This window comes from Lithobates pipiens, unplaced genomic scaffold, assembly GCF_037356315.1.
Source record: "Lithobates pipiens isolate NorthernLeopardFrog02 unplaced genomic scaffold, aLitPip1_a1.2 Scaffold_18, whole genome shotgun sequence".
NCBI classification, from domain to species: Eukaryota; Metazoa; Chordata; class Amphibia; order Anura; family Ranidae; genus Lithobates; species Lithobates pipiens.
Window position 1 is genome coordinate 632,350,994 of NW_027507758.1, and position 13,808 is coordinate 632,364,801.

General features: G+C 44.8%; 2 protein-coding genes across 4 annotated transcripts in view; both read left to right on the forward strand.

Annotated features, from left to right (window-relative positions):
* The window catches only part of LOC143989544 (uncharacterized), a 221,041-nt gene that overhangs the window by 53,515 nt on the left and 153,718 nt on the right, over positions 1–13,808 (forward strand). The window lies entirely within an intron of this gene.
* Positions 1,510–12,883, forward strand: LOC143989732 (uncharacterized). 2 transcript variants are annotated; one of them, XM_077490005.1, is made up of 7 exons: positions 1,510–1,564; positions 5,895–6,110; positions 6,931–7,028; positions 7,118–7,345; positions 7,426–7,629; positions 7,753–7,894; positions 12,338–12,883. In XM_077490005.1, the coding sequence occupies exons 2-7, from the start codon at positions 5,930–5,932 to the stop codon at positions 12,745–12,747; spliced, it is 1,263 nt and encodes a 420-aa protein (XP_077346131.1). In that variant the 5' UTR covers positions 1,510–1,564; positions 5,895–5,929; the 3' UTR covers positions 12,748–12,883. The 2 variants fall into 2 exon arrangements, with proteins under 2 accessions (XP_077346131.1, XP_077346132.1); XM_077490006.1 differs by lacking the exons at positions 1,510–1,564; positions 5,895–6,110 and adding an exon at positions 6,117–6,837.

The following is a 13,808-nucleotide window of genomic DNA, read 5'->3' on the forward strand; positions in this document are numbered from 1 at the left end:
CAGCTCCCCCCGTCCTCAGTACAGTGCCCCCCGTCCTTAGTACAATGCCCCCTGTCCTCAGTACAGCGCCCCCGTCCTCAGTACAGCGCAACCTGTCCTCAGTACAATGCCCCCTGTCCTCAGTACAACGCCCCCCATCCTCAGTACAACGCCAACCATCCTCAGTACAGCATCCCCCATCCTCAGTACAGCGCCCCTTCATCCTCTGTACAACACCACCCATCCTCAGTACAGCATCCCCCATCCTCAGTACAGCGCCCCTTCATCCTCTGTACAACAACACCCATCCTCAGTACAGCTCCCCAGTCCTCAGTACAATGCCCCCCATCCTCAGTACAGCTTCCCCCGTCCTCAGTACAGCACCCCTCCATCCTCAGTACAGGGCCCCTCATCCTCAGTACAGCGCCCCCTGTTCTCAGTACAACGACCCCGTCCTCAGTACAGCACCCCCGTCCTTAGTACAATGCCCCCCATCCTCAGTACAGCGCCCCCGTCCTCAGTACAGCGCCCCCTGTCCTCAGTACAATGCCCCCTGTCCTCAGTACAACCCCCCCCCCCATCCTCAGTACAGCGCCCCCGTCCTCAGTACAGCGCCCCCTGTCCTCAGTACAATGCCCCCTGTCCTCAGTACAACGCCCCCCATCCTCAGTACAACGCCAACCATCCTCAGTACAGCATCCCCCCATCCTCAGTACAGCGCCCCTTCATCCTCTGTACAACACCACCCATCCTCAGTACAGCTCCCCAGTCCTCAGTACAATGCCCCCCATCCTCAGTACAGCTCCCCCCGTCCTCAGTACAGCGCCCCCCCCCCATCCTCAGTACAATGCTCCCCGTCCTCAGTACGATGCGGCTGGGCGATCGTTAAGTGGATAATATTTGCACCAGAACAGATATGATTTTCATGAAGATGGAGCTTTAATGCCGACATATCATTGAACCGTAAAACATTTTCTGTTTGGAGATCCGCGTGTGTCTCAGTCTTGGTCCTGTTAGTTGGTATGAAGGTCGGGCAAACAAGGATAATGAGATTGTGATTAGAGACATGGATTGTATTCTTCTTCCAACATAAACATCAACTTCCATCATCACCAAACATGTACATTGGGAAATAATAAACAATCGCTTTTACAAACAAATCTGGTTTACAAAGTTATCTTAAGGAGAGCACTTTACCAGAAAGTCTAAAACCTCCCAAAAATATCTTCTATTTCTGTCAATCCCAACAGAATGGATCAGTATGTGGTGCAGACTGCAGTCACTGGAGCTCCACTCTACACAGGAATCATGTGGCCTCCACTTCCTGTGGTATCTTGTTGTTTGTTTCATTGAAGTTCAGTTAAAAATAAAAAAAAAGTGGAGTTGTGGAGGACACATGTTTCCTGTGACAGTGGAGCTCCAGCTGCAGAGATTCACAATAAAGTTTAGTAAAAACTGCAGCCAGACCCCTCTTAGACCCTATGGAAAACAGGAAGTGATGTCAGATACACACAGGAAGTTCCAGGTGGGAGGTGAGTCAGGAGGAAGTAGAGACAAGATGTTACTATAAGTGACAGCAGAGGAGGTAATAAGATCTTATTTTCTATTTACACCCAGTAACCCCCCCCCCCCCCCCCATCATGTCCACGCTCTTCCTCCATAGTCACTGTGATGTCTTTTATCTCCAGCAGATGATGATACACACATATATAGTGTGGAAATGAATAGCGATGGGCTCGGGTGTGTTAGAAACCCCACCTTCCCGATCCCGCCAGGAAGCCGACACTGCGCAGCAGTGAGACAGGCAGTGAGACATTTCCTGATCTCTGCAGCCATGAATCAGGAAATGTCTCACTGTCTGTGATTAGCGCTGTGCAGTGTCGGCTTCCTGGCGGGATCGGGAACGTGGGGTTTCTAACACACCCGAGCCCATCAACTGGAGTCAAGTGATCAGACAGTTCCCAATCAGGTTTTTTTTGGTTGAAAATTCAACAGAGAAAAGCTAGATAGAAAATAATATAATATATAAAATAATGATTACACAGAATTGTCACACATACATCACCCTCTCTAACATTTACAATACGATATGATTTTACTGTGGAAATTTAAAGTTGACATATTTGCATACCTAAATGGGTTAAAAACAAACTCTCCCATTGGATCAATATGTTTACAATGCAGATGTGTGTAGCGGCCATAACCGTTGCAGGACAGTCTTGACTTAATGGGCTTACCAGTTACCTTCTCGTGGCCTGCTCTTCCACGTCTATGGGTTCCCAGGGTTGATACCCAATGACTTGAACACTGACACAGATGAAGCCCTCTTTAAAAGGTTTTATTTTGCAGTAAGAACTCTCAAATAACATAGTCTCTTAGGGATACAGGGGGCACAGGTGAAGAACTCAGGCACCTTGAACTGCAGGTCTAGCAAACTCTCCATTTCCCCCCAGAGAGTAGCCACTTGCAGCTGGGTACTTCAAGGCTGAACAGATCTCTAGCCAGAGATCATGGCAGTCAGCACGTTGACTCAAACTTAATCAATCAACTAAGGGTGAACAGGAACCTTTTTCTTCCGTACCTGGAACATTTCCCTTCTCCTCAATGGTACTAAAAAAGTGTGAATTTGCCAATGTCCTTCCCAACTCAGTAATCAGGCACTTCTCAGGATGCCACTTGCCGGCCCTCCTCCGAAGAGTCCTCCCCCAGTGACTTCCACGAGCTGTGGTGTCCCTCTAAGCCAAGAGCACACCCAGACACTTTGAATCCTCCCTCAGTTACTGCTCCTCAGACCAGCAGGTTCCGAGACTCGGGAACAGACGGACCCCTACCCCAGACCAGACAGGTCCATCAGGGGCCACCAACAAAAACATGTTGCGGGATGTCGTACACCTCACAGGGCTACCCCGGTCCCGTAACCAGAACAGACCACGCGGGTCTCACGAACACCTCTACCAGTTACGTGACCCACACTGTTTAAGTACCCCCTTCCCAGACTCCTCAGCAGGCCCCGGCACTCCCACTGATTGGCTCCGAGAAGGCCGATACCCAAACATCCAACCAGACCTGGTTCTGGCCTGTCATGTGCACCTCACCGCCCACATGTCCAGGCAAAAACTAAATTTACATGCGTATGACATTTTGTCCAAAATGTCATCCGCTACACGTGTCATACACCCCCACCATGATATCTTACAATATGGTATGATTTTACTGTGGAAAAGATACAGAGCCCCAAATACCAACCCATTGGTTACATAGTGTCACGTAACCGGTCGGAGGCCGAGGTGCTGAGAGGGCTCCCCTTGCGGCTAAGTGGAACAAACCCCTGGAGATGGTACAGGGAGTACAGTACCCAAAGAGGCACGGTTTGTCAGAGACAGTTGTAGTCAGGAAAGCTGATCCCCAGGAGATGACTGTAGCATCACATTTGAAGAGCAGGTATGCTGAGGTGCAGAGAGAGGAAACAGAAAGCAAAGTCAAAGGTCATACACGGTGGATCAGTCAGGCAGCAGAACTGGAACAAGCCGGGGTCATACACAGGAGATGGAAGAAGCCGGCATCAAACACTTGGGAAGCAAGCAGGAGTAGAGGTACAAGCCAGAGGTCAAATCAGGAAGCAGGGTTAAGGCAAGCTGGGTCAGTAACGGGAAGTCCAAGAATCAGGAATACAGAGCCACAGGGGAGCCGCCGATTAACCAGTAACATTATGCTCACAGCAGCACATTTAAATAGGCCAGAAGCACAGTAAGTATTGTACTAGAGTTTGATTTGTCCTCTCCGTTTAACCATTACTCTGTGAGTGATAGGCAGAGGAGAGACATACTCTCTTGCAGAGATTCTTCCAAAGTCCAGAAGTGAACTGTACCCCTCTATCAGGCAATATCAGGTTAATAGCGGAAAGTGTGCCTATCATGGGCAAAAAGTGTGCCATTTTGGACAGATGGTCCACTACCACCAAGATGGTTGTGAATTTCTCTGATGGGGGCAGGTCTACTATAAAGTCCATAGATATATTCTTCCATGTTTGCTCTGGGACTGGTAGTGGCCTTAACAGACACCAAGATTTGGTGTTGGAACCCTTGTTCCGTTGGCATGTTATATAAGAGCTCACAGTCTGGTTGCAAGGAATGCCACCATATATATTGTTGAATAAGTTCAATTGTGTTCCGAACCCCGAAATGCCCAGCAAGTTGATGGTCATAGAACATTTTTGAGGCCTGTAGTCTGGCTTGCTAAGGAATGAAAAGGTTGTCCTGCTGCAACAGGAACCCCTCTTGGTTTATTAGGGATGATATTACTGGTTCTGTGCACTGGAGGGAGGCCCGTTTAATTGATGCCTTCAAATCAGATTGTATCAGTAGAAAATTCTGGGTTGACAGAATTCTGGCAGGTTTCTTCTGGAGTATCCGAAAATTAAACCTGGAGAAGAACAATGCGCACCGGGCTTGTCGCGTTTTCAAACGTCTGGCAGTTCTAAGGTCATGATAGGATGTGTGGTCCCCTCAAGAAGATATCTCTATTCTTCCAAAGCTTTTTTTATGGCCAATAGCTCTCGGTCTCTGACATCGTAGTTCTTTTCTGTCTGGCTCATCTTTCATGAGGAAAAGGCTACGAGATGAAGTAGTGCATTGGGTCCCTGGTGTTGTGACAAGATTGCTCCTGTGGCCACCTCTGTGGCTTCAATTTATATGACATGGGCTCAGGATGCTGGAGAATTGGTGCTAAAATTAATAAAGTCTTAAGTTTGTCAAAGGCTGCAGGAGCCTCAGAGGACCATTGCAATCAGGCATGCTGGCGGGTTACTTGGGTGATGGGTGCCATGATGGCATAAAAGTTCTTCACGAATCCTCTGTATAAATTTGCAAAGCCCACAAACCTTTGAACACCCTTTTTACCCGATGGAGCCGGCCATTCCAGTGTAGCTTTCACGAATGCTGACGAGATTGTAAGCAAACCACAGATCTAATTTAGAGAAGATTCTAGCAGTATGAAGCAATTGACATAACTGGAAAAAGAGGGTGTGGGTAGCGATTCTTGATGGTGATCTTATTTAACTCTCTGTCATCCACACAAGGTCTTAGTGTTTTATCCTTTTTCTCCACAAAAAATATGCCAGCACCTGTAGGAGAGGAGGATGGGCAGATGAACCCTTTTTCTAAGTTTTTAATAATGTATTGCCGTAAAGTTTCAAGTTCTGTTTCCGAGAGAGGAAATATACGGACAAAGGCAATATTGAAGCCTGGAAGCAACTCAACTAGATAGTCATATGGCCGGTGAGGAGGAAGGGCATCAGCCTTCTTCTTGCCAAAGACATGCAGGAATTCTTGGCAGATAGACTGTGGGACTATTGGTCCTACATTGTATGTAATGACATCAAAATACCTGCTACAAGCTTTTAACCTATATAGTGTCGGGGCCCTGTGTGGGTAAATTATACCTCAGTCTGAAGTGGGGCTTTAACCCGTTGCCAACCAGCTGCCGCAGTTATACGGCGTCAGGTTGGCTCTCCTGCGCGAATCGCTGACGTATAGCGGTTCAAGCAGGCGCTCCTGCTGCACGCTGCATGATCATGCCCGCCAGTCGGGTGGCAAGGTTGCTGGTCCCTTCCCGCTGACATCACTTCCTGGATTCAGTTTCCATGCTGTCTCAGACAGCCTAGATGTCTTCCCAGTATCCAGGAGAGTTGTGTCTTCCATCTGTCGGCCAGTTCTGAATATGTTGCCATAGAATTGCACCTGTGGATATCCCTGAGACTCCTTGGGACTACCAGAATGCCGAACCACCTGCCATATTACTAATATGATGTGCTCCTACCCATTCACCCTTTTGTACGTTTTTTTTTATTTTTTATATATATAAAGTTTTAGTTCTGCCCTTAGAGGCACCTTTTTTTCTTTTCATTTTACTTCCAGAGTTTACTTCTCTCTTCAAGTGCTGCTGGAAGTGCATGAAGACCCTTTTCTATTTATACATGATATCTGCTTGGTCTGTTACTCAGAGCGCCCTTATACACACTTTTATAAGGTGTCAGAATGTCATTGTCTATTTCTCCATGGATGAGTGGGAGTATCAAAAGGATCTCTACAAGGATGTCATGATGGACAATCAGCCGCCCCTCACATCACTGGGTAAGATGAGACTTTATTGTTGTGGTGGAGATTTCGCTATACGCTATACATATTCAATCTCTCCTGCGCTAATAAGCGACATTTCTGTCTAATGATATAATGCATGTTACTTAACCCATGTCTTCCGCATTTCCCCAGTAAACAGACATGACCATGCTTACATCCTCATCTCAATATGACTGCCTGCCGAGCAGTGCAATGGTTCTTTTATTCAAAGACAACAATCACAAACAGGAAGTCCTGGCTCCGACAGCCAATCGCTTCCTCCATGGGAAATGACAACACAGGATATGAGTTCATACAACAACCAATGACTACCGTTCCTGCTGATGGCAGCTCATCTGCAGGTGTATGCTCATAACACCCCAAATATGTTGATCAGGCATACAGGGCCGATGAACATCTGTGCATCGCACAGGGTCCCTTTCGCCAGCACACATATCCTCACTCTGCAAACACCTCTCTCCAGCCTCAGGAAGTTTTCCACTACATAATGGATCTCAACCAGCGTCAGTTTGCCCCAGTCAGCTCTTTAGAGCTGGTTGCAGGAGAACTAACACTGGGAGATACTATGACAATACATATTAAAATACATCTTCATAAAATGTCCACTACATTGTAAAGGAGAGAGCAGTACGGAGGCTCCAAGAGTGGGAGTATTTAGAAGGACACAAGGATCTCTGCAAGGACGCCATGATGGACAATCGGCCGCCCCTCACATCACCGGGTAATCACAGACTTTATTGTAAAGTATAGAGCACTACGGAGGGTCCAAACACATATTAACAATGTATTTAGTCAGTGTGTGTGTTTCCTACAGATGGATCCAGTAATGGGAACCCACCAGAGAGATGTCCCTGTCCTCTGTATTCCTGGGATTCCAGACAGGAAGATCACACCATCCCTCACCATCATCAGGTAGATGAGGAGCAATCACTGATAATATCATTTGGATCTGTATATTATCTGCATTGTTACAATTTATGTAATTTTTATTCCATATGCAGGGAGGCAACCTGAGAGATTCTAAAGTTGAAGTTAAAGAAGAGATTAAAGAGGAAGATGATGAGGATGGGTTGATGGAGGAGTCAGAGTCTCTAAAAAAACACAAAGATCTGTACCAGAACACCATGGTGGAGTCATCCAGCTACAGAAACCCACGAGAGAGATGTCCCCGTCCTCTGTATTCCCAGGATTTCACACAGGAAGATTACACCATCCCTCACCATCATCAGGTAAATGATTGACAATTATTGGTAGTTCTGATTTATACACAGCATGTTTGCTACAATGAAGCTTTTTATTATATATTCAGAGTGGAAACCTCGGGGATGATATTATTGATGTTAAAGAGTATAAAGAGGAGGATGGGGAGTATGGAGTGATGGAGGAGTTATCAGAAGGACACAAGAATATGATGAAGCCACTCAATACTAGGAACCCACCAGAGAGATGTCCCCATCCTCTATATTCCCGGGATTCCACACAGGAAGATCACATCATCCCTCACTGTTACAAGGTTGGTGTGACGGATCTTATAAAACACAGACTTCTAGAGACAATGTGTGGATTTTTTATGTGATGTTACAATAATAAAGCTTATATTTTACAGATGATATTCACTCTCATTTTCTTGATTTAGAGTGGAGATCCAATCGATATAGAATTTGAGGTTAAAGAAGAAGAAGAAGAGAGGCGTGTGAGGGATGATCAGCAGTCTATGGAGGAGGATGGAATAACGGGGACATTTATAGAGGAGGAAACTCCTACAGAGATCAGTACAGGTGGGTCATTAATACTAAATACCTTCCTCCATCCATACTGCTCACTGTGGGCAAGGACTGGGTGATATCAGCCTGTAATACCCAGGTCACTTTCCTGAACTGTGTTCCCCGTCCTGTATTCCTGTATTTCTCTTGAAAAATGTTCCTTCTCTGTGCTGCAGACATAATTTATGTATCTAGACTGGATTTATGGAGATTCTGGGGATCAGCTGGCAATATAAATGTTCATTTTTTACCATTACTAGACTGAGGCACCTGGGGTATGTGTTTTGGGTCTTTTGCCCCATGCCCAGGTATGGAAAGATGTCTGGCAGAACAATTCTCACATGATTACTTGTTCTGTTGTTTTCTGGCTGTGCTGGGTGAAGGGATATGTCTGTATAGTCTCAGACCCAAGTCACTAAGTGCAGTCTCAGGAGATGGGAGGCAGTGGTGTGGGACCTCTGCAACTCAGCTTCCACTGATTACTGAATACCAATATTATGAGTCCTGACCCTTACACTATATACTCTATGTTGTACATTACATAATTCTGATACTAAAAAATCCTAACTGTTGTATCCTTTATAATAAGTTGCACATGACATCGTCCTTACCTCTACTTCACACATTCCCTACCAGCTGGACATTTTATATCCGATAGTTTGATTGTAGCACAAACTTTTACATGTTGATAATAATGAAATAATATCCTCAAACTTTGGAACCTTAAGCAGAAAGTGATAATGAGGGAGGAGTCAATAACCCAATGATGGTGGTCTTCAGGATCAGTCCAGTCTTCATCTTGGTTACTCTCCCCCATCCTCACTCTCTGACCTCTGGTGGGGCTCAGCCCCGCTGTTATTCATGACTAAATCATGGACTAAATAAGGAAGTGCAGGACTTCTTGTGTTGGGAAGATGGCAATGAGTGATAGAGGGGGTGGGAACACTCATCCTATAATCCCCTCATCACTGTTGCACCTATCAAAGACAGTTCTCATTGGTTCCTCACTCTCTGACCAAGGTCCATGAATAAAGAAATTAACTGATAGGAGATTCAGAGATGGAGGGCTGAAACAACTAATCATCATAATCCATTCTGAAAATAGTTGTCAACTATTTTCATAATTGGTTAGTTGGTCAGTCGATTAATTGTCCTGCATACAGAATGCATTATTTCTTTACATATCAGAAAATACAGCTCAGTCCACCATCCATGCATGTCAGTAAATGCCTGAGAACGTGAATGTGAAAACACGTAGTCCTGAGCAAGAGAGGGATGCAAGTGATTCTAAAGGCAGAAGTTTTTTTATCTTCCTATAGGGCAGTGTTTCTCAAATCCAGTCCTCAGGCCCCCCCAACAGGTCATGTTTTCAGGATTTCCTTCAGATGAAACGGCTGTGGTAATTGCTAAGGCAGTGAAACTGATCAAATCACCTGTGAAAAATAATGGAAAACCTAAAAACATGACCTGTTGGGGGGGCCTGAGGACTGGATTTGAGAAACACTGCTATAGGAGAACTCTATACTATACTTTGCATCTTTCTATAGGGGAACACTATACTTTGCGGCTTCCTATAGGGGGGCTCTATACTATACTTTTTACCTTCCAATAGGAGAACTCTATACTATACTGTGTGGCTTCCTATAGGGGAACTCTGAAGGCAGGAGGAGCCAGAAGTGCCGGGGTAGGGGGTGCAGAATAGGAGAATCAAAACCATTACACAGAGCAGGTAAGTATGACAAATCTGTTTAAAAAAAGAAAAAAAACAACGTTTACAATGACTTTTAGGGCTCTGCACAGGGAAGATCAGCATCTGAACCCAGAGAGGGTGGAGGCTGATAGACTGGAGGCGATAGAAGGCATTACTATTACATAGTTGAGTATTGTGCAATATATTTAAAAATATATCTATGAAAAAACTCTCAGCTTTCAGTAATACTTTAATATAAAAGTTTTTTTTCTAACCTCCATATAGCTTCATGTGTGACTTCCAGGTAAAATACCCATATATTATACTTCTGGGTATATGTATGTAGTGCTGGCTCCTGACGAGCAGGCGCTATGGTTTTTTGAAAAGTTAATTTGCCTGAAACCACAGTTGGGTTTCGGGACTATTTCTCTAAATTTCTGGTTTCAGTACCAGTCCAGCTGGGTTGCACTGACCGCAGGTGTCGCTGTCACTGCCAGCAAGAGTAGAAACGCAGTCTAGCTGGGTGCATTGAATGCCACTATTCGCTCAGAACCAGCCCAGAGGGAGTGTTTTCCTGCTGTGCATTCTGGGGGGGTATTTAAGGTGCCGATGCCACGTGGTTCGGGGGTTTCTATTTTGTATTTTCCGTCTGTTCGGTTCTGGTGGTCCTCCTGACCCAGGTGTGGAACCATGCATCCCAAGTCCCAGGGCCGGCTGCAGGCACAGGCCCTAGTGAAGTTTTGGGGCCTACTGATCCAAGGGTGTTCCGGTGCCGTCTCATCTGAATGGAGAGGCCCAGCAACTGAAGAACCCTAGGGGAGGACTCTTCAGGAGAAGGCCGTGCGCAAGGCTGGCTTCTCTGAAGGAGCCTGAAGGCTTGGTTGATGGATGCAGCTTGGATCAACACGCATACGGTAACGCCGAATCAGCTGAGAGAACCTGGTACCCTATGTTAGCTCTTTAAATTTATCTGCGTCCCTCAGTAACGCTCAAGTGTACATCACAAGTCTGCGGCAGAGACTTTGTCGAGCACCCTACCAGCTGCTAGGCCTAGTGAGAGGAGGTCTATCCGGGAGTTGTTAAATCCAGTTGTGAAACGGTTGCTATTCTCTGGATTTCTCTCTAAAGACTTCCATTTTTGCAATACAAGTACCTGAACTCAATCCTAACCCTCTACCCTTTATTGAAAGACTCTGTTTCTGTTCTAAATAAATAAATAACCCAAAAGAAGATTCAGTGTCAGTTTCCACATTCTTTGGGCCATCTATCACGGAAACCCCTAGACGGAGATGCAAACAAGGAGGTAATGGTAAGCCCAAATAAAACCAGCAGCTCCTTTGGGGGTCAGTGCTACATGTATTTTATATATATATATATATATATATATATATATATATATATATATATATATATATGATATAATATATATTACTTTCACTATTTCACAGTATAAATGAATCCCTTATAGTAGTGATTATCTGCTGTTTTTGTACTATAAGGCTACTTTCACACTCAGGTGGGGGGTGATTAGCGGTAAAGCGCCCCTAATTTTAGCGGCACTTTACTGCTGATATCGTGGTGCTTTTCGGCCGCTATCAGGGCGATTTTATCTCCCGCTAGTGGCCGAATAAAGGGTTAAAAGTGAATGCAATGCAGCCAAGGCACTTTGTAGGCGCTTTGGCAGAGGTGCCCAGAGGTGCCCATTGATATCAATGGCAGGGGCGGTGGAGGATTGGTGTGTACACCTGAAAGATGCTGCTTGCAGGACTTTTTCTAACATTCTGCAAGTGCACCGCTCCAGTGTGAAAGCAATCGGGCTCTCACATTAGGGATGCAGGGGGGGCATTTTTCAGGCGCTTTACATGCGCAATTTTTAGCCCAAAGGCGTCTGAAAAATGCCCAATTGTGAAAGGGCTCTAAAGGACTATTTTCTTTAACTCCATCATAACAGATGATTAAAAAACAAATCATGCTGCTGCTACTAAATGTCCTATGCTGGCCATGAACAGATCCATTTTAGGACGAGAATATTCGGACAAATATTTGTATGAAAATTATTTGTACATTTCATGAATGGACGGGTGTAGTTCGAAAATTCCACTTGCTTTTAACATTCAATTTTAAAATTATTGTAACTTCTGAGCAAAAACCACATACACGATTTGAAAATTTGTTTGATGGAGAAATGGTTAGAAAATTGGATGAATGTTTTTTTGAAATAAAAATAAGTTTGTGTACGGCCAGCATAAGTGACATCAGGTGCAGGGAGTTTGTACCCACCTACCTGTCTATGACAAGGGAGTCTGTCATCCATCATATTATATTACACTCCTGTCTGATCATCTGCAAAACAGCCTTTTACGTCTTTTTTACATTTTAATAATGTTGAGCTCTGATTCTGATATGTAGCAGATTCACCCTCTAATAATACATCTATCTGTCTGTTATTCTCAGAGTGGATTAACTATCCAACTATATATCTAGATATTTATATTTACTGCTGCATATAGATATTCGAGAATATTAACTAAATTATACACCAACCTTTTGTTGATGTTTTTATCCAATTCATTGAAACAATAATCAGCCAATTAATCAATTATGAAAATAATCATTAGTTGCCAACCCACAGAGGACCCATTTACTAGTTACCTTGAGGGTGGAATTGTAAGATCCTCAGAGACAAAGCTGCCTGATGTGGGCGGAGTCCTGGTTTAGGGGAACCAATCTGCTCATGTCCAGTAATAATCTTTTTATTTCTATTTTAGTAGATGGACGGGAGATGAGGAAAACCTCAGAGGATTGTCTCACTTTGTCTCCAGACTGTAAAGTAGAAGATGAGGACATCACACAGTATAGTCCAGGAGAAAACCCGACTACCTCAAATGTCCATCTGGCAACACACAGTGTAGATGGACCATCGTATTCCTCTTATCCTGAGGAAGCTCGGACTGTGAGGGACGGGGCCGTCCTTCCAACAGATAAGAGGTTTTCCTGTACTGAGTGCGGGAAGTGTTTCCCTTTCAAATCCACTCTTGATGTGCATAAAAGATCTCACACGGGGAGAAGCCATATTCCTGTCCTGAGTGCAGGAAATGTTTTTCACAGAAATCCAATCTTTACACACATCAGAGATCACACACAGGGGAGAAACCGTATTACTGTCCTGAGTGTGTGAAAGGTTTTTCAGTGAAGTCCGATCTTTACACGCATCAGAGATCTCACACGGGGGAGAAACCGCATTCTTGTCCTGAGTGCGCAAAACGTTTTTCTCAGAAGTCCCATCTTAACAAACATCAGAGATATCACACAGGAGAGAAGCCGTATTCCTGTCCTGAGTGTGGGAAATGTTTTTCAGTGAAGTCTGATCTCTACACACATCAGAGATCTCACACGGGGGGAAAAGCCGCATTCTTGTCCTGAGTACGGGAAATGTATATATATATGAACAGTGTATGCCTGATTTTGTCAGGAATGCTAATTACACACTTGTGGACTGGGTCCATAATCATCCCAGGAATAGAGTTCAGGGCTCATCGTTCTCTCTGCTCGTCAGACAGGAGTTCTGGTCTAAAAGTCAGAAGAGAGCCAGTGCTGAGTGTCAAGTCTGGAGGGAGACAGACCAAGGTCTAAAGTGTAAGGCCTGAGCAGAAGAGCTGTGTTTTTAGCCAGGAAGGCTGAATGCCGTTTGTTCTGAAGCAGGACTGTAATGCTGAATACCCCTGTGAGGGAATCTGCTGTTTATTTTGGAACTGTCTGATTTTTTTTTATAAAAGTGGGCTGCCATGCCCTTGAAAATGCAGTCGGGACTGACATGATTTCTTCAATTTGTATGCACCCCTCGAGCTTAATCACCCCGATATCTTACTATATATATATATATATATATATATATATATATATATATATATATATTATATACACACACACACTTACACAATAGACATGATGTCACGTACCTTCTAGTAGCGAGCCCGGATTGCGGAGAGAGGCCTCCTTTACGACTCCCACTACCGGTCTCCTGGCAATGTAACAGGGAACACGGGAGTAAGGAGGGGTACAGGTGCCTGGCAGGATCAACAGATGGGTAAGATGGGTAGGCGAAGATCAGTGGAGCAGGTGATCACAGTGAAGGGATAAGCAGGTAGTTTGTAGCAGATACACAGTTCAATGGAGCAGGTAACTTGGTGATAAACAGTGCAGGAAAGCAGGTCACTTGTAGCAGGTGAACAGTGTAAT

What these genes read in the sequence shown, in the direction of transcription:
- LOC143989732 (XM_077490005.1), top strand. Translation starts at nt 5,930, where the DNA reads ATGAAGACCCTTTTCTATTTATACATGATATCTGCTTGGTCTGTTACT. An exon ending in GCCGCCCCTCACATCACTGG is followed by an intron (nt 6,111 to 6,930) that starts GTAAGATGAGAC and finishes TGTTTCCTACAG; the next exon opens with ATGGATCCAGTAATGGGAAC. An exon ending in CCATCCCTCACCATCATCAG is followed by an intron (nt 7,346 to 7,425) that starts GTAAATGATTGA and finishes TTATATATTCAG; the next exon opens with AGTGGAAACCTCGGGGATGA.